Source organism: Balearica regulorum, chromosome 3, assembly GCF_011004875.1.
Source record: "Balearica regulorum gibbericeps isolate bBalReg1 chromosome 3, bBalReg1.pri, whole genome shotgun sequence".
NCBI classification, from domain to species: Eukaryota; Metazoa; Chordata; class Aves; order Gruiformes; family Gruidae; genus Balearica; species Balearica regulorum.
In genome coordinates, this window is record NC_046186.1 from 124,808,926 (window position 1) to 124,834,565 (window position 25,640).

The window sequence follows — 25,640 nt, forward strand, 5'->3', positions numbered from 1 at the left end:
CCCTCTGCGTCTGCACACCAGGCCACCACCACCACCTTCTTGTACTGAATTTCAGAACTGCCAGAATGCAGAGTAATCCATGAGTTTCCTACTCTCTCCACAAATGACCCTTCACTCTGAAAGGACTAATTTTGAGGTGGGAGGGGAGTTGTTTGCCAATACCCATAAAAATTTTGGAGTCGCTATGTCACTTCACTTGGACACTGGGAAAAGGACTGTTACCTGCCAGCCCCAGATATAAATTTCCAAATGAAATTCCAGATTTGATTTCTTGTGCAAAGTAGAAGAGCAAAGTAGATTCTAAACCACCTTATTTATTTTATTCTATCTCCTTCACCGTAGCTTTTAAAGTTAACAGAGACCGATTCTCAATATTTGGCTTAACGGCTTTCCCAAACCTGTCTATTCAATGAAGATAAATCATCTTCACGTAAGGAAAAAATATGCCATTGTCATACCTTGCTACTTAAAAGCTGATACTTAATACTTCTCAATTCAGCTTAAACAGGAACAAAAACACATTCAGAGCTGTTAGTAATCAAATACTCCTTCAGTGAATTCTTACATGAAACTCAGACTCCGAGCAGAAGAGGTGCACCTACCAAACCCCACGTCCTGCACTGAGATATCACGGGGGAGCAGTTTAGTACAGAGAATAGGACATGTGGATTTTGTGAATCGCGTTGCAAATCTCTAATTTGATTTCCTTCATCATCTCTCCTTAGCTTACGTAGCATTTCATCCACTTTAATAGTCAAAGCATGCACCCAACAGAAAACAGAAAGACGAAAGAAATGAAGAAAAAGGAGGAAATCACAAAACAGATTTGAGAAAGAACTCAGGAATGAAAGCCTACCATTGTTCTGGCTTTTTATCATCGCTTTCATCTCTGCCCATAGTCTTTTTTATTGCCCCACTTTCCACAGAAGGTAATGGCAAAACCCACAATCAATTTGAATAGGGCTCTTGGATAGGAAAAATATTTGGAATAGGAGCCTGTACTCCTACGCGGTGACAACACGCCTACGAGACATTGGGATGGGCTGTGGCATTTCGCTTGAGACATCCAATGCAGAAACACAAAAGGGCCAGTTCCTGTGCTAGCACGAACGCCTGCACTTCCAGACTCCCAGAGCTACAGGGATTTACACCAGTTCAGAACATCACGCAAATCATTTTACTGTTCTAACTCCGGCCACAAATCACCCCCAGGGTATTCAAAATACCTTACTGTCCCATGTGAAAATATCTGCTTACAAACTTTGTTTGCCTCACAATTTCAGAGCCGCAGAAAGTACCCCAGAATTGCCCTTTTTTAAACAATATTAGGCTCCAGAGCCTAGAGATTTCTGTTTAAGTTTCTTATACACACAGTTTAAAAAACAAATGTTACAAACATTAAATAGAAACTGAAAAGAACAGGCTACAAAAAACCTGAGGCAACAGCTCAGAGTTGTGAATTTTCACAGTTATTTCAGTGTGGAGCCAAATCCAAACGTTTACTTTTTCAACTGTACTGACACTGACCATATTAGCAGAAATACCTTACCCTGTGCTCTTTTAACTTGTGTTCTGTATTGTCACAAGTACCAAAACCCATAACCAGAACAGGTAAATTTCTGGAAATTATGAAGACATAAAGGAAATTTCAGAGCTTTTTGAAAGAAAAAGCAGGAGTTTGGGACAAAATGTTGTCTTTGGTAGCTATGGGATTATAAAAAATCTGGTTTATTTCTCTAACAATGAGAAATTTCTTAGTCCTCATTTAATCTTGAGCCATGGTAACAGTTTATCTAGCAGTAAAGATGGAGCTGCCATCTAAAACCGGGGAAAATACAAAATAATGTTAGACTTTATTCTTCGCTGTTCATTTGGAAAGTAAGTCTTTCACAAGAACTTTCTGTTACATTTTCCTCAAAATCTTGTATTTAGTTTTATGTTTGGTTTGGGGTTTTTTTTTTAAATATCAGGATTGGGAGTGAAAGGTTTGAATGTTTTTTTTAAAGGTCCTGGTTGTTTTTGAAGTTTATCCTTCACAGACAAAACTATTCCAGAACCTTCTGCAAAACCTTGTTCCATGGGTTTGCTATACATCATCTAGGCAAAAATTTAAGAAGTGTGGAGGCAAAGTTAGATAGTTTATGTGCAATAAAATTAACAGACAACACATGTGGTCACTGAAACATGGCTTTCACCATCAGCCCCTGAACGAAGGAAGGGCATGAAACACAGATTCCCTGTCTCCTGCTGCAATATTTAGGAATAAATAACAGCGTCTGTGTGTCATTCCACAATTTCTACAATGTAATTGTAGACTTTTATTTGTGGAAAGTGCAGAAATGATAAGGCCTGCATCAGTTCTGTGATACAAGGGGATGTGCAAAGACTTGAAATCTGACCAGTTGGTTTTATGAGTAGACAAATACAAGTCCTAGCAAATGATTTGCTACAAATGTCCATTTTAATGAAGAACCTGGACATGTTAGTTACAACACTTACCCAGTCATTTCCTCAAAGTTAAATCCCTAAATTATACACTCAATTAGTTGGGAAGATCGCCTTTATAACCTGCAAATTTTAAATATTTCTAGCCAGAGAAGACTTTCACCAATATTCAGCTACCATCTTTGTTTCAGATAGCAAAAATGCCCTAAAACTGAGCCTACCATTCAGATATGTGTGCAGAAATCTTTAAATTGGAAATAAAGGCCCAGTTACCACAGAAATGCACATTCAAAACACTGCATTTGAGAGCACTTAAAAACTCTTTGCAAATCTGACGGGGCTTCCAATCATGTAGCTTGTGCTCATGTGTTCACCAAAACCAGAAGACTGAAGTATGCTCTGACACATGCAGGCTTTGGAATGGTTGCAGACAGCAGAAAATGAAGCAAAATTTGCCACAGGAACATGAATATATTTGCAACTTCAGTGGATCTGAGAGGGTGTTAAAAAAAAAAAGTCCATGTAAACCAGACACATTTAATCTGAAATGAAATTCCACCTTCCCCCATCTCACCTTTAGCAGAAATTACCATGACAAGAAATGCCAGTGACCAATTTGGTAGACAAAGTAGGATGTCCTTCAGTTCACTAATCACCGCCTGTAGCTATGCAGGTCACTGCTCGCAAGAGACCAAAATCCTTTAAAAGGTAAATCTTGCAACAAGAAAAACAGCTGTTGAAACTGTCTTTTCAAAGGGCAGCCAAGTAACTTCAGAGGATCCTAGGTGCAGCAGCAGATCTCCCTGCCCTAGTGCAGGACAGTACTCCTGCAAACTTGTCAGTTCACAGTGGGAGCTCCCTGCTTATCCCTGGGCAAAGGCAGGGATTTGGGGATAAGATTTTTCTTGCAGGAAAAGCTGTGAGAAAACCCTGCTTCAGAATAGAAAACCAGGAACATTTTCCTGCTGTTCTGCAGCCTGGATGGGAACCAATCTATGCATACAGATCCCTGTATTATTGAAGCCGATTATCATTGACCACTTAAAAATAGAAACTGCGTGTGTGTCTTTCTACGCCAAACCGGAACCCAGACCAAACCTACTCGAGTCACTGCAGATCAAAGAGCTCCCCTGCTGAAGGGCACTGCTATCAGAGCAAGGTTTGTTGCCCCAGACACCCAAGATACTCATACAATTGCATTTTGTTTCCTTGTGCAGGTAGTGCTGTGTAGCCACAGTCAGTCTTTCATCCTGCGAAACAGAGTTCAGAATTGATCTAAAGCTGGCTTAAACACCTCTGACGGGAAAGACAGCTCACCTTTCCTACAGGCTTATTCCAGTGGTCACTACATTAGGCGTCAAGTTTTGCAAACCATACTATTTCTAACATGGCTCAAAAGCAGTAATAAAACAAAAGCACCTCCACCCAGGCAGCCTGGTCACCAAAACACATCAGGTTCCCACTAAAAATGAACAGTTTCCAACCTGAAATGCAACATTGAAAAAAATACACAAAATCAAAACGTACTGCAAAGCAGGGTACATGACAGAGCTCCTTTGAAAGCTGGCTTTCCTCTGGGGATTTATCAGGAGCACAAATCTGGCCCAACCCCACTCCCCAGGATTTTACATTTGCAGTTACCACTGGAGATTTCACACCTAGGGCACAGCCTTAGAGCTGAGACCCAACTTTCCAATTACACTGCGGGAGCTGATAAAGTCACGGAGCTACTGAAGGCCAGAAATGTTAATAAATACCAGGCTGTCCTGTTAACCAGGTGGGAAGAAGCCAGTGAGCAGGGATGATAGCTGCTCTGTGGCACTGACACTCGCTGGCCTTTGCTGTGGAAGGTGATACAGCTGCAGGGATCTACTTCCAAATTCCTGACTTGCATTAACCTCTTCCTGCCAATTCGTTACAACTGCGCCAAGCCAACCCACAGGATCCTGCCAGTTAATGCAGCACAGGTGACAGCCTTGGTTTGTAACTTACCTGGTTTGCTTTTTACTTAATTCCTCAACTGAGCAGGACAAATTTTCTCCACTGACATACCCTGCGTAAGTTACATGGCAACAAGTTCTCCACAAACAAGTTTTGGGGTCCTGTCTTTACTTGCAGAGAGCTACTCCAGCCCTGGAACAGGATCCCTTTCTACCGAACAAGTGGCCATGAGAACCAAAACTCCACACCTAGGTTTAAGATGATAGCAACCACTGATACCATCTCTCACTTATCATTCCAGGACTGGGAGAACTAACCATAATAAGAACTTAACGAAACTTAATAAAGGAAACAGAATTTGCTACAGCATTTTTTTCACCACACCTGCACTGACATTCTCACAAGGACTGAGTATGCTAAACTTGGATTACCACACACAAGACTTCAGGGTTTCTTTTGACACAAAGACAGCCTTGATTACACAAAGACAGCCTTGATTCAGATCCAGCAGTGACTTCTGCCACATCCTGCTTCACTCCGGCCCATCAAGGTGAACGGGAGGTGGGATCTCCTGCAAGGTGATCCTTCCCGCGTGCAGAAGGAGCCAGCCTGGTCCCTTCAGAGTAGTCCCACATCCACTGGCTTCACACCAGTGGGACAGGGCTGGAAAATCTGCTTTAATTGCTCCACCATCATCACCAAGTTGAACAACAGCTTCCCTACAATCATCACTTCAAGGCTGGCTCTTCTCTCCTCTCACATGAAGCTGCCAGTGCCAAACCTAACGTATCCGCTACACCTTCGGAAAGAGGAGATGAGAAAGAGTTATCCTCCAATCATTGCTGATTCATACTTCTGTTTTGTACAGGGTCCGAGTACTTGCTCTGTGTTATTTTAGTCAAAACAATAAGCTCTTAAGTGCTTTTTTTGCGGAAAACTCCCAATCTTCGCTAGCTCTGAACAGTACCTTGCCATAATCTAGTGCAAAGCTGTGGATTCACATGAAAACTCCAGGAATTGTGAAAAATGAGGGGCAAATTTAGTGTGGGAAGAACATGAGTAGAGGCCACAGTAACCCTGCATGGTGCCCATACTCGTGCTGCTCTAGAGAGCCAGAGGCAAGAGGGGTGAAACAGTTATAAAGGAGGCAAATGCAAAAATAAAAAGGCTGGAAAGCTTCAAAAGGTACTTTTTACCAGAGACTGAAGAGGGTTTGAAACATATCTGCTCTTACTTGTTTGTACACCTCCACAGTCAAAAAGGTAAAACTGGTGATAAATTCATAATTTAAAAATACTACATATATTGGGGTCACCCTTGCTGGGTCTGAGTCTGGGTGCACTGAGCAATGCCCAGTGCCACACAACACCCGATGCTTTCACCAGAGCCTTCTAGCAAGAGGACAGTAATCAGCCCAACATTTTACAACGACAAATTAATGGCTTTTTCTATATTCTTCAAAGAGCCATTAATCCAAGGAAAGACACCTTCTGTGTCAGCAGAGTTAAGCCACTCCCTTTACAGCACACAGTATTTTGTATCATTATTTAGCATTTCATGGAATATCTAGTGCATAATTTTAAACATTTTCTGTACCTAAGCTCCAGCCTGAACATCATTAGCAGCACTATTTTTCAAGCCTGTCTACCTTCTCTGCAACAAATCCCTCCCTACAACTGCAGGAGAATTCACTGCATTTTATCTCTTTTGTTAGAGGAAATTGTAGTACATTTAAGGAGAGCACTGCAAATTTTTTTTAAGTCAAGACAGTGCATTCCACTGAAGGGAAAACTCACTTTCTGTGCTTTCAACACTGCGGTCTGCTTTCCTCTTTCAATGTGATGTAAACACATAGATAATGGATTCCTGAAGCAGTGACCCTGAAAATGATAAAATCTGCCTTCTTTAGACTGCTAACTTAAGCAGCAAAGAAAGAGGCGCAAGCCATTATTTTTTTTCCCCGTGCCACAAATTTACCTCATTCTTTTTAAAGCAAGTACCACAGCCTAAGATCTGACAGATGTCCAAGATAAAGCCTCCAACGTATTCCCTCCTGTGCAAGTTTGGAGCCTGGATTTTCCATGCCTTGCCTGAGGAATGTCTATGTTGCCAGTGTTTAAGATACTGTCATTTTTTCTTACTATATCCAGTACGCAGCCATTACTGTGAGCCAGTTTACAAGATAAACACAGTACTATGAATGAAAGATTTTTTTTTTTTTCCCCTCCCTCCTTAAGCCAACAAATATGAACATTCTTTGCACTAACCAGGCTCTTCCTCCTTCTCTGACAGGAACCACAGGACCACACTTGTGGCACAGACCAGAGTAAAATAAGAAACATGCACAGAAGGGCTGAACTTCACTGCACTCAGGCTGCTCTGGGATTATTTACGGAGTCACATGGATGTAGAAGAGGAGGACGTTTGGTTTTGGTTAAGAATTCTTTTTTTATTTTGAAACTGCAATGCCAGAGTTCATTCATCCCCAGGACGTGCCTTACACAGGGAAACAGCAGAGCTTGTTTTACCCTGTCTGAGCCAGAGAGATGCTGGGTACAATCCTCCTCCACCACGCTGCTAGTAATCTGTTGGAGGCCTACCCATTCCCCACGACCATCCCCCAGAAGAAATGTCTGTTTTCTCACACAAATAGAGAATTTAATGGGAAGACATTAAAGGACATTCTCTCTCTCTAAAAGTAGAGTAATACAAAATGAAGAAAATTTGGAATGTTGAACTACACAAAAGCTTTCTCGGAGCTCTTCTACAACCTGAGCAAACGAATTTGTTTGGCAATTACACAACTATTCTCCGTTTGAAGAAGTTAAGCCACCCGCCTTTACAGGAGGTACACAGGGAGTTAGAAAGGGCTCTCGCACTGCAAACTGCACCCAAACAAAGCTAGGATTTTTACGATTAATTTCCAGATTTATGACTGTATTTTATTTAAGGATAAAATAAATAGACTGCTTCCTCACTTTCCCCCTTATTGTCCTAAGCGACTTGGTCTGGGTTAGCCCTCATCCGTAATGCTGAGTGGCTCAGAACCCTGCATAAGACTGAGGACACCTTCAGAGAGATAAAAGCCACGCAGTATCTCTTAAAGGAACACAAAGTTTTTTCCTAAAGCACCACTTTTGGCCCCTCTCATTAACACTTTGATGCAATGAGAACAAGCCCAGACTAACATGTTTACAGGCATCATATCATAGCAACACCTACAAAAAAAACCAGGACAGGCTTACCTTGTAACTGCTTGAATCTTCCTTCTAACTGATTATAGTTATACGGCACCTGAGCTGCATATCCTGGGGACAATGGCCCAGGCATACTGGTTGATTTTTGTAATTCCATTTACAGGTAACACAGGGATACGATGAACTGCAGCATAAAGGCACCACAGGTTTCTCTACCACACATCCAAGTAAATCCCAGCTTCCTCAGTAGTTTGGCTTCAGTCCCTAGCAAAAACGCTTTCACTGAGCCCTAATTAAATAACAGCTTCGGTTCAAAATCCAGCAGTGTGGGTTGGCGGTGAGTTGTCTGTAACAGATTCAAACTTAAAGCACCATGAGGGTTTTTTTGGTGGGTTTTTTTTCCCCCGCTCCACTACAGGCAACTCTCAAGTGCTCGAATCTGGTTTCAAATGCTTGCCTGGCTCTGGCGAAACAAAATCAAATAAAAGCAAGCCTGCGATTCAGCCCAAAGTAAAAGCAGCATGGAGCCACGCGCTGCCGTCCTTGCCAGTGCTTCCAGGAGCCGCGCACACCTCAGACCTTTCTGCTGGTTTGTAATATAATCAGCAGCCGCCCGGGTGCAGGCTGATGTCACTTGATTACCATACAGCACCATGGAGGAAACGAAGGCTGTACCAAGGGTGAAGGGGCGGCGGAGCCGGGGAAGAGCTGGATGGCTCATGCAATGCTGCAGCAAGTTCTTCCGCTGGGTGCAGCCCGCGCCGCCCTGAGCTCCGGGAGGAGAGGCGGCAGCAGGGACCCCAGCCCTCCGCTCCCAACACGCCGCCGGGGCCACAGCAGACAGTGGTATCTTCCTGAGCAAAGCTGGTGGAATTACAATCTTTTGTTAAGAGCCTCATGTAACGGAAAAGTCTCAGATTACTATCACATGAAAAGGAGGGCACTTTATTTATCTGCAAGACTGTTCACTTGAAAAAGTAACACACACACAGAGCAGCACTCATTCGGTATTTAGCAACAGGCGAGGAGAGGAGGCAGAAAGATGTATGCTCTAGCACGCTGGGAACAAACAAAAGCTGTGTGCAAAGATTTTTTCAACAGGTAATTCCTGTTGCTTAATTTTACATTACTTGTTGATATGGAGGATTTTGACATCTCCTATGTATGTGGCTCCTTGCCCATTTATCAGCACGCTGGGTATTACTGCAAGATTAATGGTTGTCTGGGCTATGCACTGGAGGGGGAGGGCCGTAATGTAAATAAGGATGCCTTGCCTCTCGTTGGCACCTTAATACCCTCCTGTAACATAAATGTGCCCAAGAGCAGCAGCAGGGCTAGGTACTAGAAGTCAGTTCCTGCAGATGGTATTAGAGAGAGGATGTCAGTTCTCCCTCAGGGGCATGAGCTCCTGGCCCTCCCTTAAGTGAAATTAAAAGGTCAGTTCCACATCTTCTCAGTATGGAGCATTTGCCTGTTCATTTTTAAAACTGCTGATAAACTTCACATAAACGTTTACTCCTTTTTTTCTTCTCTTGCATTTCCAAATTCCTTTCCAATGGAATCCATGTTCTCTTCTCCTCCCACTCCATCCCCTCATTAAACATTTCAAAATGTTGCCTTTGTTTTGATACTGTCCTTTCACAAGTTTTTAGTCATATAGTGATTTATGCGAGGATAATTTCTGTGGGAGAAGCTCCGTCCAGCCCACTGACTCGTTGCAGCCCTAGCTCCTGCTGTAAGGTGGAAATTCAACCAGCCGATACCAACACAGCGGGGAACAAATATGCAAGAAGTCCAACCACGAACACTGCTAATTTAGGGGGAAGTGATGGAAGTCAACACTTCTCAACTGCAGCTGGGGTTTCCAAAAACACATGGACTGTTGAAAATGCCTGGCACATTGCTCCCAAGGCCATAAATACACTTAAAATATTTATGGCTTTTAACTATAGTGTTTTACTTAAAACAACAACATAGCCCTAGCCCAGAGTTGCTTATTATATTGCTACAGAAGAGCTTTTACTAGCATATTTCAGCGAAGCCCTTTCTAGCAATATAGTTGTATTTACACAAGACTTTTGGTACTACAGCAGACCTCAAGTAGCGCCTAAAACATTTTTGAAAGTTGGCCTTCAATCGGCTCAGCACTACCTACACTTGTGCCACCAAAGACTACTCAGCTGCCCAAGACAGATTTTACAGCATCAGGGAAGAAAGTGACCGTCCGCAGGGGCAGCTAGAACATGGCGGGGACCAAGGTACTGCAGGCTTATGCCCTGAAAGCACATCTGCAGGACGAAAGGGGGACCTGAGGAAGCACCTGCGCTTGTCGCTGCGGCAGGCAGGATGCTGCTCTCTGACAACAATGCGCTGATGTGGCATGGCCAGTCCCCCGTTCCTGCTAAACCTTCCCCTGATAATCTCTGTACAGCCAGCTGTCCCTCCAGCACGCACGGACCCACACGTTGTGGTTGCGACCGTGGGATTTCCAGGCTGGGGTGGGAGGGAAGAAGGGCAATGCAAAAATACGAAAGCCTCCAAAATTTACAGAAACAGAGCTCGGTAAACTGAGCTGTTAATATACAAACGCAAACTCCTCCAAAGCTCAAGGAGCATGTTTCACCCAGCACACAAGTACAGGCTTATTTCCGTCACAACATTTTTTTTCCTGCAGCTTTCTACCAACGGCAGCTTTTGCCTGTGATGCCTGACCTATGTTATAATTAAACGAAACCCTTCCCCTCGAGAGCAGGCAGGCAGCCAGGCCCTACCTGCAGGCATATCAGCTCATTACTGTCCCACCTTGAGCAAACAGGTGTTGCTATGTGAGCTCAGAAGGTAAAACTAAAGTCCAAGTGACTGACATGGGAGCTGCAGCATTTTTAACACCATGAAGGCCGCAAGTCAGGAGCCAGGAACTCTTCCCCAGCTGAAAGCTTTCCCAAAACCTTTGGCAGACGATACACTAATGCACATGGTCATTATTAAAAATATTAAAAGTAAAATATTACAAAAGCGAAACACTAAAACCTCATCATTTGGCTTTGACCTATACAAAACACAGACCAGCTTCCCCCCTCATCATAAAACATTCGCACCACACACACAAATTTACACTTCATATTGTCCCCTGTGGGACAACTGAATCTGGTAAACTGAAGATTCCCAAGCAATAGTGAACAAAAGTTGGGGTTTGAGTGGGTTTTTGTCTATTTCCCCTCTCTGTACCCCCCAATTCTGGCCTGCCCAGTAGCACTAAATGCTACCTTAAAAAGAGAAGGAATTGCAGCAGGAATGGAGCAGTACAAGCTACACAGCGAGTAGGGGGAAAGCTAAAGGACAAGGGAAGAATCTCTTTGAACTGAGCTTACATTGTTCAAGGTTTGAAGAACAGAGACACAAGACCCTAACACATAGTGGAGAATTCAGCAGCACTCGTGAAATTCTGACCTCATTTTAGCTGCCATCCAGGTTGGAATCAGGGCTGAACAACAGGTCCCCGAGCAACAGATGCGACAGACATGGTTAACGATGGTATCAGCTCCTGGGGATGGCCCCAATAGCCAGGTGCTGCTGACTCATCTGCCAAAGCATTACTGCTGCTCTGCTGGGCCCCTGCCGTACATTTTGAAGGCTCCACTTCACCAGTTGGTGGTAATTCAGTAGAAAGAACGCAGCAAAATGGAGATCTGTCTGTATTTCTGAAACTCCACACCGTATGTAGCAAGGCTTCTTAAAAACGGGCATCCAGCTAGTTCCCATTTTTGAGTCACATCAATCCTAAAACACTCCTTTGCTGTTGACTCCAATTAGTAAACTTGAGCCCTGTTTACTGTTGCTGTGTAGCAATGCATCAAACCAATTACAAGGTTCTCGCATGCAAAGCCCTTTTTTATACCTGGTTTCGACTCATTTTCTCTGTTTCTCTTTAACTGACATTACTAATTAGATAATACATTATGGAGGTGAATTAATGTTTTAAAGGCCATAGATAAGGTAACTTTTAGCACTGCTCCAAGTGTAACTTATCAAATCAACACAGCTTGAAATTGTCCATGATGTAATTCATCACTGATTACACTGTTGGAGAAAAATAATGGCCAAATCATATATTAAGTTTAGTACATCAGGGAGGGAGGGTGTTGCTGGGTTTCTTCCTCCCTCTAAATTTTGTTCTCAGTTTTCTCTCATGGCTGTGAAGTAATTTTTGCTTGCGTCCTTTGAATTGTAGCCCTCCTATAGTACTCGACTGGTAATGAAGGCTTGCATTGTTTGTGTACTTGTTAAGAGTTATTAAAGAAAAACACAAATGATTATCCACTTAACCATAATGCAAAATGTGACTTGGTTGACATGATTAGAGCTTTGCAAAGCCTCAAGGAGAACAAGAGGTTGATTACAGTAATAGTGTGACTGTAGAAGTAACATCTGGAGGCAGGTGCTTACCCCAGAACAGAAAAGAATCTGTCCCGGGATCTGTCTTTACATGGTTATGAGAATTGCTGCTGAAGTGAACAGGCTCCTACCACAAAGGAAAAAACTAATGTTTCTAAGGAAAAAAAATAATGTTAGACCTAGCAAAATTACCATCCAAATCCCTAATCATTGATGGTTCTAAGACTGAACAGAACTATCACTTTTCTGAGCCAAAAGAAATCCCTTTAGAAAAATCTTAGCATAATCTCAAAACAAGTATAGGCGAAAGACCCTCTAAGAAATTCCTGGCCAAGGATCCAGTCTGTAACTTGTGCAGATGAGAACTGGTAAGCCTGCAGCATTAAAATTACTCGCACAGCCTTGCTAGAATTGGAACAGCTAGAAATTCCCTGGCAATCTCATCCATCAATCTATACTATCTTTCACCAACAAAGTCAACCAATATTGGCCAGCTTTACTGGGTCAACGATGAAGATAGTACGTGTGGTGGACACAACGTTCAAAACAGGCCCACCCTCAAAATACATTCACACCATGCAGACGTGAAAAAAACAAGAAAGCAATGCACAAAATGTTCCCTGGGTACCATAAAACAAATGCATGCTTTGTACTGTTGTGTTGTGAAAGAGAGACGCAATTTTACAACTCCATGAAGACAATTCTCTTCCTAATGGGAAGCAGAATGCACACCAGAGCTTACAATAATTAGGAATCTGGTCAATCATCACCCTTGTCTTTCCTCTCTGCTCTTATTTGTTCTTGTAAATTCTCTAGTTGGTGACTAACTAGAAAAAAATTACAAGATAAAAAAGATGATTTATTAATCTCAAATGTCACAGAAATCACATAACATTTGCTGTTCTCCTGAAAGAGGCTAAAGTTCTTACATATCCCCTCAGCACCACAGGTGAGAACTGAAAACTCGTAATCACGTTTGCCTGCCTTCACTCCTCTGCCAATACCCTCGTCTACACAGTAAAACCAGCATCTTTCCCTCTGTACGCAACAGAGTAAGGAAAGATGAGTTTGGCTGTGGATTGTTCTAGAATGTAATAGAAAATAGTTATTTTTAACATATTTGACAACTGGCATAACATTAATCCTGAAGGATTACCTGTTTTCCCTCTAAGTTTTTATCTAAGATGCTGGAACACAGAGAGAAGCAGCCCACACACTGAGCAGAAATTAGCATGCCAACTTAATTACCTCTTCTGCAGGTATTAGTGGGAACAGAACCATTCATCTTATAAACCTGCCATTTCCTGAGCAACTGTCTCAGTGAAAAAAATACTAACAAAACAAGAGATCTTCTCTTAAGTAACATTTCTATTTCAGTAAGTATTTCGATTTTTCTGTTCAAATGGAATTTTAGGTCAGTGGCAAATACCAAGGCATTTGGTCCTCCAAGTCCCTTCCAGATATATTCTCTGACACTCATGTGGGCTTGGGAAAGCCAATACAATCAAAACGTAAGGGAAAGTGGCAGATTAAAAAGCAAGAGACAAGGATTTTTATCACAGAAGGGTCTGTTCACGTGTTCTCCTTTTGCCATGTCCAGGTTGGCCTTCCAGCAGCTCCGGACACAAACCAGCTTTGGGCTCAAGACGAACCTGTAGGTCGCGACGTCTGAGACCAAAGCAGCACAAAACCTTTGGGAATCTTTCCACAAGTCAGGCCAGAAGATCAATTTATTACTGAAACTGGGTCAGTTCCACCTGGTTTCGGGTTTCAGTTTACACAAGTCCCAGATTAACAGGAAAGTTGACATGACTTTTGTAACAGTGTGTCCTTGCTAACTGCAACAGTGGAACCCTGCCAGGAGAGCCCGCAGGAAAGAGCCACATGAGCCACTCGTGTTTGGAAGAAATCACGGTTGTGTTGGTTTGGATTCCAGTCCAAAGGGGGTTTTCTGAACTGGACTGCTCCCGTAATCTGTCAGCTCATCAAAGCAGGGAAGCCATCCCTGAAAAACTGTAACGACTACATTCACAGGTTTTGTTTGTGGCCCACGAAATGCACTTGGTTTGCTCACCGACTTGGATGAATAACCCTTAAAAAGCCTATTAAAATCAAGCATGGTGCACAGGTACGCACTTAACATACTTGCTTTCTGTGAAATTTTGGCATGAAAACACGTCTTGATTTTCATCCAGAAAATCTTTTTTATGGGTTTTGATGTGCTTTTTTAGAAGCTGGAATTATTTTCATTGCCTCTCCCTCCTTCCTTTCCTCCTCTATCAGAACTGCATCTATGTTTAGATGTAGGGGAGAAAGAGAGATTCCCACCCTCCTTTTTTTTTTCCTTTTGCACTTTTTTTTTTTTCCAGTTTGACCATGAACACAGAAGATTCACTGTTGCTACACCATAATCGCTCAGCCATGAAAATTCAATCTCCTGCTACTCCTAGCAAAATGGAAATTGGGTGAAAACAACAAGCAGAACACAATGATCTTTACAAATTTCCATAAGCCAGAGTATTTATTTCTACTATTTCCCTTGCTTCACATAGGTAGAACAGAAAGCATATAAACTATATTAACATTCACAAATACATCCCAATTGTGACCAACCACGTTCACATGTGGTCAGTTTAGGGGAAGGGAATAAAAAAGTACCTCTCCATTTTGCCAGTTCCATAACTGGAGGAGTTTGAGCCCCTAAATTAGAAACCACTGAAGTTAACTGGGCTCCCTACAGAATTTTAGATCCTCTTATACCTAAGCAACAAAGTTCCCAAAAAGCCGAGGTGGTAAAGGCTTGCGCTGATCCTGGTTAGTTCATTCAAAATGAAAGAGAAGGAAAATGTTAGAAAAAAAATTGTTGGAAGTATTAAAAATATAAATACTAGATGCAGAAACATGAGCTGAAAGCCTCATTTTTAAAGCCAACATAAAAGAGTCATCTCTGTTTATTTTCAAAAACCTTCTTTCATCAAATCTCACACACCAAATTTCCCCATCTGGGAATTACCTATCCTCTGCAAAAAAGCTTAGTGATCAATTGACGAGTACTAACTGTCCAAAACTTGTGAACTTATTATTCCTGAGCAAACCAGGAATTATATAAAAATTTCATTAAAATTTCATTTTTATATAATGTATAGAATACATGTAAGAATGTATTATATACTTATGTGTACAAATACTGTCCATGTCTGACACCCATCTGCCTTAAAGGCTTGATGACATTTAAAGGAAGGAAAACTTCAAAAAATTATCATAAGACATACACATACAAAGTGTATGTGTGTGCAAAAAAACCTAGTGTTTGCATTGCTCATTAGGAGAGTTCAAAACTGTTAGGAAGACTGCTAGAAACTAAAACCATGGAACTTGGAAATGGATTTTAATCATCCTCTCCACTTGCCTGTTCCCCATCCCTGTTGCCATTCTTTTTGCCTCTTCCCCATCAAGGCAATTTGTCTCAAGGCAATCTGGGTTTATATCTCTCCAGGATATTACCTCAGATAAGAATCAAAGCTCTGATCCGAGAGAATGATTTCATCACTAATCTTTGCCCATTAGAAGAGCTCCAAGGTTAACAGAAATTAGTAAACATTTTTTAATCCTGTATTGAATTTTGCTTTGCAGTATGCTCTGCTAGACATTATTTATACTTCAGGGAGTGCTTTCATGCAGTATCCAAGCAACTAATAGAAGAAAAATGCAAGGCACATTGCAGATTTGGCTGAATAAATAAAATAAATACAGAGACATTACTAGTTAGATGCTAAAGACTCGAGACGAGAACATTCTCTTCTGCATACGCATTTTTTGTGGACAGACTTCTTTTAAATTGCAGGCTCATGACTAGGTTTTGAAATGCATCCACAGCCAAGCTCATCCCTGATACAGTTCATAATTTAAAAAAAAAAATTAAAATATCAGCATGTAGTTTCTATAAACAAGAAATTCTTTCCATTAAGACAACTCAGCAAACTATCTAAAGACAATCACATCATTTCAATGAAGGCTCCCGTGGTTCCTCTGTATTAAATATCCCTAAAACATTGATTCCAACAGCAAAGAGAACATTGCAGTCTTCACGTTTCCTGTGATGGGCCACTCTGGGTCAGCTTCCCAGCTGTAAGTAAGCATGGTCTCACAGAAGCCAAGGGAGAATGCCAACTTATACCAGCTGACAATCTGGCTGGTAGGTCTCCTCGTAAACCACCAACTTCAGCGTGATTTTATCCCAGCTCTATTATTGTGCCTGGCTTCGCTCTCACTAACCACATGGAGGGTAACTCACAGTGAGTGTTTTTCCTCTCCTTGAGCAGCTGGTGCAGCCAAAGCATTTTACTCCCCTTCACAAATCCTACCCTGCCTCTCTCCCTGCCGGGCTCGCCTGTCCCTGCTTCAGCTGCTGCAGAATGCTGCATCTCGCTCATCTCAGTGTTGTAGGCAGCCAAAAGCAGGTCCCCCCGTGCTTTTCCTCTTTACTGATGCCATGGTGATGAATGGGCGATGAAAACTAAAATAGACAGGAGCGCGCTGCGCTGTGCCAGTCTGGGAATTAAGGCATAGTTCTCAGCTGAAATCAGTGCAAGGAAGGAAGCACACTACGAAAGTCAGCGCAGTGCCAATGGGCCTAATACCCAGGCATGATAAAGCAGATTTACCTGCTTTCAGGATTACCCTCGTGCATATCTCATCGGTAATACCCTAAAAGCAGATACGCATCTCCACACATGCACACAGAGTCAGCACACATATATTAGTTTTCCATCTTCTTTCTCTAGGTACAGATGGCTTTTTAATCACTTCTTAACCACAGTACAGAATTCTCTTGTACCTTATTTTGCTAAATGACTGAATTGCAGTCCAAGCACAGAGTCAGCCCTTTGTGAATAAGGACTGGTGTATGCCTGGAGTTCTCCACGAGAAGCTATGAGAAGCAGATATGGTACCTGTAATCCAGCCCAGGAGCTTAATGCGCAGGAATTCAAAGACCTGAAGATTGATCAATATAGGGTCATTTGCAGGCAAGATGCTGGGCTCTCCTGTGTACCTGTCCAACTCAATATTGCTTAGTCTTGAAAGAATTTTATCAGAGACGTAAAGTGACCATAGCTGTGAGACTTTCCAGAGTGGGGCTGCCAGCAACTGCTCCTACCCTGCTCCCTCCCTAAAGCAGCAAGAAGCGCATTTTTCCAGCTCTGCTTGTCCTGGCTGAGCAATGTATGCTGGATTATGGTTATTCACCAGGACACAAACACTTTCACTGTGTTACAAAGGAATCATAAATACTATCCATGGACCAGACAAGCATGCATGATTCCAGAAAACTCCTAAGGTACACTCAGCAGTACTTTTGTTCAGAGGCTCAGGAAGCTACATCGGACCATGGATCTGGTGTCTAACCAGACTACAAAGAACCTGACTTACACCTCCACGTAGTTTGCACACTACTTGTTTGATCCTAAAGAGAAAGAGCAAACCCCCAAACTATGCGTAACAGATACCAAAAATCATGTTACTGTAACAATGAGATACAAATTACCTCTGCACCAAATTACATTTTTGATGGGACATCATTGAATACGAGTTGTTCACGTTTACTTGAAAGTTATTTTATGTTCCGTACACATACAGGGACACTGTATGTCAATATTATTTATTGTCTGGTTTTTGCTATTTGCTTTAGAAACAGTTCTCCACCAGCAACTTTAAAAGCGAACACGTTAATCAGCAGTGACAGATGGGCCAAGCTTTTTCTTGTTTTATGGTAAGAGCACAGTGTTCATCAGTAGTCACAGCCAGCACTGCAGGTGACACGCATAAGGACAGCAGCTTCTCTGCTGCCGTGCTCTCTCTCTTGATGCCTGCATGACACAGAACACACAAAATGATACTCCTGCTTTTAACAGCAGCCTCCCACAGATTCTGGTTAAGTACTGCAGCTTAGAAACTACAGCCGAGAAACTGTTCCAGAAGCAAAATTCAAACGGAAAGCATTGGGCGAGGCCGACATTTGGAAAAGCTTTTGTTGAAATAATTCCATCAGCTTTTATCTGAGCAAAATAAGGCTTTTCAAAATAAGCCCTTTCGTGCTCACCTTAGTAAGTCCGCATTAGGCCTTTGGCCGCTAAACAAGAACATGGGCTAACAACCAGCACTGCCATGCCAGTGCTGAGAAGATGCATCTGCAGTTTCACTGCTGTAAGGTTTTTATTTCTGTTTAACATCAAGTGAATCCTTCACATGCCCTTCAAACCTGACTTACAAGCATCAATACACTACCGAGTTCTCTTTCCCTAACCATTTGCATTAAAATTAGTGGACTGATTTTCAAGTCCCAGATAGCCCAAGGTACTGGATACTCATGAAATGTACTGCAAGAGATTATCCTCAGTATGCTCTTTCAAATATTCTCTTAAGCTCGAAATCGTTGTATTTTATCCTTTTTTATTGACTTGAGACCTGAAACTTCATTCTGACTGTGCACATTTTTTCCATCTTCAGTGTATACTCAGACTGAAGCAGTAGAAACTTGCTAGCTATGGGAGAGACGCTGGACAGCAGGGGCAAGCAGGTGCCTGATACCTGAAGAGTACTACAAGCTGGATCTTTCTTTTCACTCTTTTGGGGGGTGATTCTGCTGCCTTTTTGCATTGGAGCTGTGGGGGGAATCGCTCAAATATCAGGGCCTAGCCCCACATATGGTAGCCAGCACTTTCTCATTGTATCTTTTATCCTTAAGAAACGGGTTTTCTGCTATAGTAAAAAGAAAAACTTTTCAATAGTATAACTTCAGTAACAATTTCAATGATTTTCCCCTTTTGCTTCTGGGAGAATTTAAGTTATTAGCATGAATTTCAAGCCTAGTTTCTCTTTGTGCAAGAGGGACAACTAAGGAAAGCTGCACGACAAACGCGGTCTCCTTGCCTGTATTTCCCTGTAAGGCTCATGAACAGTGACGTGCAACACTAGCAAGTGTCCTGACCTAGGTACAGTCACTTAGGTGGAGCTGAAAAAGGAATGCACAGCTTCATCTGCCCTGTGCAAAGAAGATATGCCTCTGTTATTTCATAAACTTTGAAACTGTTTTTAATTCATACGCCAGACAGCTGAGTCACAGACTTTCTGGTCACTCGGGTCTGAGGACAAAAGGGCAAAATACAAATGAGCAGAAAAGCGAGTAACTTTAGCCAAGCATTTTTTTAATATTCAATTAGCTAACTGAAGAAATGAGAAGTTTTGGAGGCGACAATTCTCATACTAACTCAAAACAGCATCTGAGACAGCGAGCATGGTACATCTGAATGTCACAGTCCTAGACCGAGTGTGAAAAATTCTCCTAAACAATTGAACTGTTTCTTAAGGCTTTCGGAAGAGCTCTACGTACCAAGGTGCTGCACTGCAAATCTTGTTAGCTAATGGTCCTCGACAGACGAAATCCAACACCTGAGGATTTGTGAATGAAGAATTTTGCACAAACATGATCTCTTTTTGGCTTCTACAGAGCAGGTAGAATTACCTGGTCTTCCAGCAAGACCTTCCAAAGAACCACAGAGAACAAGGACAGGTGAAAGATGATTTCCTACAGTGGGATATCTTACTTTACGAAGTAGAGATCAGTTACCACCTTCTCCTATCAGTTGCAGAGTGAGTTAGTTCAACATGAATGGCAACCAATCTGGTTGCATATCCCTTCAAATCTGGATTCTGATTGAAAGCTGAGTTCCCAGATGATTTATTCGTTTGAAACTGAAACAATCCTTCACATTCCGGTTTTCAAGGTATACAGACCACTTTAATAACATCAGTTATTAGCTACTGTGCTGACTACAGTGCTTTTCTACTATTACTATACTGGCTTTAACTGAGCTTTTCACCAATACATTGTCTGTTCTGATCACAGATTATTCTGAGCACCACCTCCTGCTTTGCACTTTAAATATTTCAGCATCCTGCTGGAACACGGGGCCACTGTGATTCTTTCTAGAACAGGCTGTCAGATCTCTAGCTACAGAACTCACTTCTCACCCACTCACTCTCTACCTTTCTTTACCTTAAAGGAAATAAGCTTCATTTGAATTACAGTAAACTAGAATCAATACAAGACCGAAGCTTCACAGAAGAGGCGCTTCACAATTGGTTGAAGAATGTGGACAGAAGATGTTTGCACCAGCAGAAAGATTCACATTGAATATATAACCATTAGTCAGGCAGCGTAAAATGCCTACGGCTGTCCTACTTTCAAACGCAACAGTTTGCATCTTATAGATGGGGAATAAAGAACCAGTGCCTGGTCTGTTTGTTTTAAAACCTTTTGTACCAGGCCAAGGAGCTACCAATACATGTGTATATTGTAAACTGCAAGACATTGATAGTCTTTTGATTTACCTTCTAACTTCAACGAAAGGCAGACATACTGAAAGAGCTGGATGTCCACAAGCAGTGTCCAGATACAACTAACCTGGGACCTCTGGGTAAAAAAATGCTGTTGTCAGAAGATGGCCAAACTTAGAGACGTGGGAAGATACTCATGCCCGCAAAAAGCCAGTACCTAAGTCAGACTGGAGGATTATTCAGTAAATCCAGGCCCTGCAAATGAAGCACAACTACTTCTGCTTCAGAGAGCAGTGAAACTCACCCAGGAGAAAGTGATGGTGCAACAGAGAGACAAATTTATGGGGTCTGGAGCCAGAAGATTCTCCTGATATCACCCAGCATGGCTTTGTGTGCACTACCAGCTGCAGGCTTTCACACAGTTATCATGTCTGATCCTGTGACAAGCAGCTGAATTAGAGCACATCGTTCCAGAAAGAGCCTGTCTCAATTTAAAGAGTACCATGACAGATTATTGCTATCCCAGCTCCAGGCTGTAGCTAGTAAAAACTTGGAAGTGCCTTTCTGGGGAGATGCACAGGAACATTACCCACCAGACAGCACATCCGAAAATATACGTTGGACAGTGCCAGGAGTACCATGGCTCAGCCTTTAACTATAACCTTTGATTTGCAATACAAACCTCTCTTCGTTCCTCTCTCCCTGCATCATGATCAGGCTTTCAAGCAGTGCTGCAGCAGCGCAGGATGCTAAGTCAAGTTTTGGCAGCACAGAGCACTCTCAACACTAACAGTAGAGAATTACAGGTATAAAATGTATCAAATTAAAATGAGTAAATCTTATTAAGAAAAAAAATAAATACATCATACTCTGGGAAAATGTTTAAATATGCCTCCAAATTGAGTCTTCAGCAAAATTATTTGCTTTGACATTGGTATTTGTTTTAGGCTATCTAAATAATTCAAGTACTTTCCTTACATTACTTCTCCTTGAAATAAGAGTTTCACGTTTATTATTCATTGCTCAGGTGGGGAGCTCTGCTTGCCATAAAACTAAGTGGAACAACCAACTGCAGTAAAGGCTAGATCTGGGACCCAAATGCAGCTAACGAGCTTAGTACTAAAAGCACTTCCCACCCAAGGAATACAGTATAACCTACAACCACTAGTGCGGCAGGAGTAAAATAGCTTCTTCCTCAAACAAGATCAAACTCTAAAAAAGCCCATCAAGATTCTTCTCACCTACCACCAATCTACCACCACAGCATCAGTCGGGCTGCTTCTGACCCCACTTAGCACAGCTGGTCCAGGTCAGGCATTTTACCTGTCACTTCAAATGCACACTGTGCTGAGAACTCCTGTAATTAAAAGTCTTCTAAAGATAGCAAAATTTAAGACACCTCCTTTCTGCGAGCAGTTCCATTAAGTCAATACGATTACTATTCTCAGTAAGAGTTATATGATCTGCTCTCTGCCTGCCCGAACTATTTTATTTCCCTGTCGCTCAGCTCCAAACCTGATCCTGCCCTGTGCCTGGCACGTAAAGGTGTTCTGCATCTAACGCGCTCCAACAGTCGGCATCAAGAGGAGAAAGGGCACGCTGCACTCCAGAGTCACTCTCATTGGAATCACAAATGAAACAGATGATACCTTTGCCTCAGTACAGTTAATTTAATAAACCTGCTTCAACACGTTCTAAAGTGTTCGGTTTAAAACTGTCCTTGTAACTAAAATTTCACTAGCAGAAAGCTCAGCATATTTTGAGCTGATTTCCATGCTTACAGTATGTCCCACGCTACTGAGGCATTTTGTTCAGAGGTCAGGAATGTGGGCATGCTACCATAAGAGTCAGGAAATCATTTACAGAACGGATAAAAATTGCTTTGCAGGGCAATGCTTCAGAGCTGAGAGGACATGACATAATCTCCTTGCTGCATAAACAAATTTGGTTAATGTACAACCTTTAATACACAATAATCAAATGTTCTAAACACTGACAAAAGAAAAGACCCAATCAAATTTCATTTCTCTGCTGACGACAGTGGAATTCAGCAGAAGAAAACCTGTGTTTCAGATGCTCTGTTTCTTCAGAAAAAAATTATAATTTCAGCATTATTTATGAAATGACAACTATCTCCACCTACCACATTCCTCCATTTCAGGACAGGTGAGATGTTTTGAACCCCTCCAAATGAAAATATTTTGAAGCAGAATTTTGTTATCCTTACGATTTTTTCAAAGTCTGGAAACAAACATTATTGCTAATCACAGAAACCCAATCAAAACAATATGAATACATCGCCAAAATGGTTAATATCTGATGAGACTGATGAGGTGAGAAACAGAGTCAGTGTAACAACCTTCTAATTAAAAAAACTGTCCCGTACACAGAGCAGCGGAGTTCTGCTCACGTGATCAGTGCTTACCAGCCAGGGCCTTGATGCGGGATCGTTCAAACAGTCGAGCAGAACTATTTTCATTGTCCCAGTCATCGACATCCCAGCGGTTGTTGACATCGCTGTACTGCTGTTGGATTTCAATATTGTCATAATCTGTCGCTACTGTTGTCGTCATCCTGAGTCTTCTTAAGCTATTCTCACCATCAGATTCTTCTTAAAAACCTCTGTAAAAGAAAAATATATAATGATAATTCAGACAATATACATATATTGGAAGTTGTAAAATCCAAGCTCAAGACTTCTGGTTTCAAAAATCAATGACTTTTGCTTGAGGCCTTGGCACAAGCTCAAGAACAGGTTAGAGACCAACCAGTCCTTCAAAAAGCAACTGAATGCTCCAAGTCTTCTTAAAAACCAAAATACTTCACAAAAGCAAGATTTCAAGCCAGTAGCTTTGCTGCATACACGTATACAGAACTCTCATGTTCAATTCGGCAGAAAGTGGAGCATGTATGAAACCGTGCGGTAAGATACTTTCACAATTGTTATTTCCAAAAGCAGCCTGTTGGCTTTATAAATCTGTGAATGTTGACTAAAGCATATGGAGCTATGGATAACTCGGCTAAGAAAAACCTAAAGTGCAAAGAAGGCTTCAACACCTTTACAAAACGGTATGCACTCTGATGAAAAAATGCAAACGCTTAAAAAGTCTTATAAGCATTTGACCAGCAGAAGCCTTTTAACGTAGATCTGAAGAAACATTTCTTTCTTTGCATGCAAATGCTGACTTTGTGACCAGTCTTGGGAATTTATTTGTGAACTAACCCAGACAAAAACAAGTAACTGATGCATTGCTTTGAACTCTCGCTAGCAACAAAATGGTAGCCCACCAACACAACTCTTTACATGAGGTTCTCCTCTTTCAGACAGTCTGATACTCTTAGAATATTCATAGTGTTTTCTAACTGGAATTTGCATGTACTTAGCACTAAATATAAAAGGGCCTAACACCTCCTTCTAGGGGAAGAGGAGGGAGGTTATAAACGGCTGCTAAACGAGAGGCTGCGAACCCGCAGGAACAGCCATTGGCCTGGGAGCACAGATCCCAAGCTGTCCCCGTCACTGGGGGTGAAGTAGCTAATGGCAGCGTGGCATCCTCCGTAACCTCATCCTTCCAAAGTCAGTGCTCAGAGACACCCCAGGGCTGGCCCTGAATAGCAAATGCACAATCTGCCTTTATAAAAATAAGAGAGTTATAAAAAAATGCAGTTAAAATATTTGGGAAAGTGGGCATGACTAGGTTTTAATAGAGGCAGTCACATTACAGGAAGACTGAGAAAAATCTCTAATTTTGTGGATCCATCTGTTCATTTCCTTCTGCTCCCACTCCTGCAAGCTCTCAACCCCTGTGCTGTTTAAAACAGCAAAACAGACAAGGGCTCCGTCCCAAACGCTGCACCTTTTACCTCAGCAGAAGCTGCAGAGCGGGGCCCCCGCTCTTCCCTCAGAGAACCCAGCGCTGGGCGGTTTCCGCTCCCTGAGCTGACCGCGGCGACACCCAAGAGCCGCCGTAGACGGGCGGCTGTTTCCTCCCGCCACAACCGACCTCCCGGGGTAGCCGGTGGTCTGTCACCTCCGGCTGTCAGAGAAGGGAGAAGGCCGGGGCTAGCGGCAGAGCGGGCCCCGGCCGGTCCGGGCCCCTGGTGCCACCTACTGACGGAGGGGAGCAGGGCAGGGCAGCCCCGTCCCGCCAAATCCCCGCAGGACGGCTCAGGGACGGCGGTAGCGGCCCCGCGTCCTGCCCCGAACCCGGCGCTCCCGCAGCTCACACGGGAAAAACAACGCGTTCACTAGCATTTTCGCAGGCATTCATTTTTCCTAATTATCCTACGATAAAAAGGCCGGGTTGGTTTTCCTCCTATTCCCCACCACAGATAAGAAGGTTCCTCATAAATTTACTTGGAAAATAATCCCTTCGTTTTGCACAGAAACGGGAAACGAGCCGCACTGGAGGCTGTTACATAAGAAGCTGTTGCCGAAGCCCATTTTGTGAGCGATTCAACCTTCACAAAAGTGGGAAGAAATCGCTTCAGTTATGGTAAGCTGCCAACAGACTGAAAGAATATGAAAAAGAACAACCTTGCTCTGGGTAAGGTCTTTAAAATGATACTGCTTTGCTGCAGACGCCTAGGCTGACATTTTCCAGCGGGAGCTCTGGGGATGGGTCCTTCCCTTGGCCGAATGGATTCTGCCGCTACGAACAAACAAAAGGATGGAGGCAAAGACGGGGGAGAGGATTAAATCCCATCTGAAACATTTCTGCACAACGTTCACCGCTGATCCTCATCTAGCATCAAGCCTGGACAAAAGCCTCCCATTGATTCCTGTACACAGGCAGAAATCAGGGTTAATTCCAATTAAATCCGTGGAGTAACTGCGGTATAAACAACGCGTGGTATCAGACTGTTCTGCAGCATCAGTTTCAACCTTTTCAGCTTTCTATATTCATCAGTGCCCAATGCAGAGGAGGAGGTATTGCCGCTGGAAAAGCAGCAGCTCAAGCTATAAAAATAAAAGCGGTGACCCTAAAAGCGGGATGCAGCGACATGCTAATTTAGTATAGATGCTACAAGCCATCAGATTACATTTATTTCTGTATCATCTGTGTTTAGATGTACACATAACTGGATCCAGAATAAATTCAGCTATAACTTGTGCTTTATCACCTCTCTTAGCTAAATTGAGCATGCAGCAAGCCTGTTATCCCACATCTACAGGGCCAGAAAACTCATATCCTTGTTCTGATTCTGCAGAGATGCTGAAAATAAAAGCGGTGCCTCTTTCACTGCCTGACAGCAAGCTCCCTTTGCTGGGATGCGACACAGGGACAGCAAAGAGGGGCAGCAGACCAACACTACAATAAAAAT

At 42.5% G+C, this 25,640-nt stretch overlaps 1 protein-coding gene across 4 annotated transcripts in view; it reads right to left on the bottom strand.

Annotated features, from left to right (window-relative positions):
- Window positions 1–25,640, bottom strand: part of SPTBN1 (spectrin beta, non-erythrocytic 1) — a 132,951-nt gene that overhangs the window by 68,803 nt on the left and 38,508 nt on the right. For 3 of the 4 annotated variants that reach the window (XM_075749917.1, XM_075749916.1, XM_075749918.1), the window contains exon 2: window positions 22,741–22,937. In XM_075749917.1, the coding sequence (XP_075606032.1) occupies window positions 22,741–22,888 (148 nt within the window). In that variant the 5' untranslated portion in view covers window positions 22,889–22,937. Of the gene's footprint in view, window positions 1–7,631; window positions 8,255–22,740; window positions 22,938–25,640 lie in introns of those variants that run through there. The other variant, XM_075749919.1, reaches the window with a different exon arrangement.